Source organism: Cicer arietinum, chromosome 6 (assembly GCF_000331145.2).
Source record: "Cicer arietinum cultivar CDC Frontier isolate Library 1 chromosome 6, Cicar.CDCFrontier_v2.0, whole genome shotgun sequence".
NCBI classification, from domain to species: Eukaryota; Viridiplantae; Streptophyta; class Magnoliopsida; order Fabales; family Fabaceae; genus Cicer; species Cicer arietinum.
Genome location: NC_021165.2, coordinates 36,234,092 through 36,237,277, shown reverse-complemented (window position 1 = coordinate 36,237,277; position 3,186 = coordinate 36,234,092). Strand labels below are relative to the sequence as shown.

Below are 3,186 nucleotides of genomic sequence, written 5' to 3'. Positions count from 1 at the left end.
ATAGCATTTGTACTGTTATGCTCTGATCTGATACACTGTTTTTATGATCCAATAATGGTACATATATGATGCTATGAAATGTTGTTAATGTTATGTCTTGAAATGCTCAAGTTAAAATTGTATGATTGTCACTTATGCAAAAAGGGGGAGATTGTTGGACTTTAGTCCTCTTAATCCTAATTTTGACATAATTAACAAACATACAATGTTCATACATCATATGATAAATCTAACATTTCAATTGAGCAAGATTTCATGAACAACAATCCAATCCTACACACTTGGAACAAATTGCTTGGAACACAAGAAATCAACAAAAGTTGATTATTCACTGAGTAAATCGATTGGGAAATCGATTTCATAACAAGGGTGTAAGGATAAGTATATGTTTGTGATTGTATAATCGATTGGGAAATCGACTGACTAAATTAGAATTGAAAATTGAACAAGTCAGTGGCAACCTGATTTACAGGTTAATCGATTGACAAATCGATTGTGCATATCACAAAATGAAAACTGATTGAAACTAATCGATTGGGACATCGATTGTACAAGTCACAGTGACACTCCAGTTTTGAGGGTAATCGATTGGCAAATCGATTGCTTAAGTACTATTTGCAAAATAACTTTCCCTGTGACAAACACAATCGATTGGACAAATCGCCAAGTAAGAACTTTTCAGGCAAATACATACCAAATCGACTGGCACATCGACTAACATCAAAATAGCTGAGTCACTGACTTAAACACAATCGATTGGCAAATCGATTGAGAGAATTTTTTGAAACACAATCGATTGGGGAATCAATTGAAACAAATGTTTTGATATCACTGTGAATTCCCAGTTTGTGGCCAAATCGATTATGCGTATTTGTGAATCGATTTATTCTGAAAAGTGCTTTAAAAGAATCGATTGGTAAATCGATTAGCTTATATAGTTTCAAGATTAAAGAAAAACAAGACTCGCGATAATCGATTGGCAAATCGATTACACATGTTTTATAACTTTAATAAATCGATTGGTAAATCGATTTAGTAGTTGTTTTTCTGAAACTATATAAACTGTTTTTCAATCTTTTTCAAAAACAACCTCGATCATAACTTTCATATTTCTGAGAACTCAAGATAACTTCAATAACAGATCACAATACACTTTGTTAACAATCTGGTATTGCTTTTTCAGATCAAGATCAAAAGATTATCCATGATCATTGAGAGAGCTGAAAAAGTATTCTTGAGAAGAAAAGACAATGTCCTCATGAACAATCCTTGAATATCCAGATTCGTGAGAAGAACATTGATCAAGATTGAAGACTTCTTTTTGTACTTCTTTTAATCTGTCTGTAACAATACTTTGAAACGAAACGAAAGCGAGAAATCCAGCTAGAAACTGGTGGCTACTTTCTTGGGTGAGAGAGCTCAACAAGAAAGAGTCGCACTGTGATTCTGTGTTAGATTGCTGAGTATCTACAAGGATCAGAGGGTGATCAATAGGAAAGAGATCATTAAGATAGATAGGTTTCGGGGATGAAACTGGACAATTTGTAATTGATTCTTTCTATTGGAGAAGAAAATCTGAAATCCGATTGGATTGTCAGGACTGGATGTAGGTTGTCTCGTTGACAACTGAACCAGGATAAATTCTTGGTGCAATCTTCTCTAACCCTTAACTCCTTTAATTTTCTATCTTGCAATATTTGTATATGTGATTAATATTAGATGCATGTTAAACATATTCTGTGTTAGGTAATATTGTTTAAAACTGGTAATTTGACTTGCATGCATCTTGTTTAATCTCTTATCCATCTACTCGCAATTGCTAATCTTGCATGCCGCAATTTAATTTCGTTGTGCGTATAATTCTGATTTAATTTCTTAAAGAACTAATATATTCCGATTATTTCGAGGTCATACCAACCAACAGAGCAGATAACCAATTTGGCCAAAATCAAATCAACTTGACTTGCAAACACCCCTAATTGTACAAATGTTGTTTTTGTCGTTACACAAACTTACACTTTTGTGTTTAAAAAATACAAGTTTTCTTTGGGCCAAAATTTGAACTTCAGAGATGATTTATATAATTAAGTTTGTATTAAAAAGTACTAGTGTGTAATTCAAATGGGAAAGTTGGATCGTGGAACCAAATTCATCCTTGGTATATAAATCTTATCACCAATGTTTTTTTTCGTGATCACAGTTGCTCCAATAATATTTGTAGACAGTTCATTTATGAGCAATCTTGTTCCATGGCATAGTCCATTAACTTGATCAATGTTCCTCAAAAGCATGACTGGAACACCAATATTTAATCTTAATCGGTGATTTGGAATTCCTGAATATTTTATGTCATTCAAATATTCAGGTGTGAACCAATCTCTCTGCACAACACAATTTTCATTAGAAATGATAGTTGAGTCTGAACTAATATATTCCTTATCCTCACATGGAATTAATGATAAAATATAATCATTAACGATATCTACAGTATCATGAGTCGGAGCAAGTATTGCCCTCTTCATAGTATTTCAAATTGTTCATGTTCTGTAAAAGCAGTGGATATGTCAATTCATAGTATAAAGTTAGTATTTCAATAAATAAAATAAAATAAAATAAAATAAAATAAAATTGAATAAGTTAGTTGGTAGTACTTCTAGTTTACTTTTGACCTTACTTGAGTTTGAAAGAAAGAATTTCAAGGTTGAATAAAAGTTTAGTACAATTCATTGCATTTTGTAGTTGACTTTTACCATTAAACATCTTCACTTATAGAAACTGAGCAAGTACAACAACATTTTGATTATAACCGGATTGCAAATATGCATTCAGTTCGTCAACATAGGATCCAAACAGTGCACATTTAATCCTTATACTACATAAAGAAAATAAAATTAGTTAATAATTAATAGAGAAAATTATTAAATGCTAACAAAAATTATATAGTATAAAAAGTCTCACCCATCTATCTAACTCTAACTCAATAACTTTAAATTTTGTACTTACACCATTCCTAAAATAATAATGATTGAATTGTGAATAACTAAAATAAAATAACAATGAGAGATTGAAATAAATTTATCAATCAAGTAATTCATGTCCACATTGCGAATTTCTGAGAATGAAATGAATGAGTACGGAGAGGCTGTGATCAAACTGATTTCTAATTCTCAGACTATTGTACCATTT

General features: G+C 31.4%; 1 protein-coding gene across 1 annotated transcript; it reads right to left on the bottom strand.

Moving 5' to 3' along the window:
* Window positions 1-2,117: 2,117 nt before the first annotated feature.
* LOC105852848 (uncharacterized) lies at window positions 2,118-2,522 on the bottom strand. Its single transcript, XM_012719611.1, has one exon. It carries the CDS (start codon window positions 2,520-2,522, stop codon window positions 2,118-2,120), a length of 405 nt encoding a protein of 134 aa, XP_012575065.1.
* Window positions 2,523-3,186: the final 664 nt, after the last annotated feature.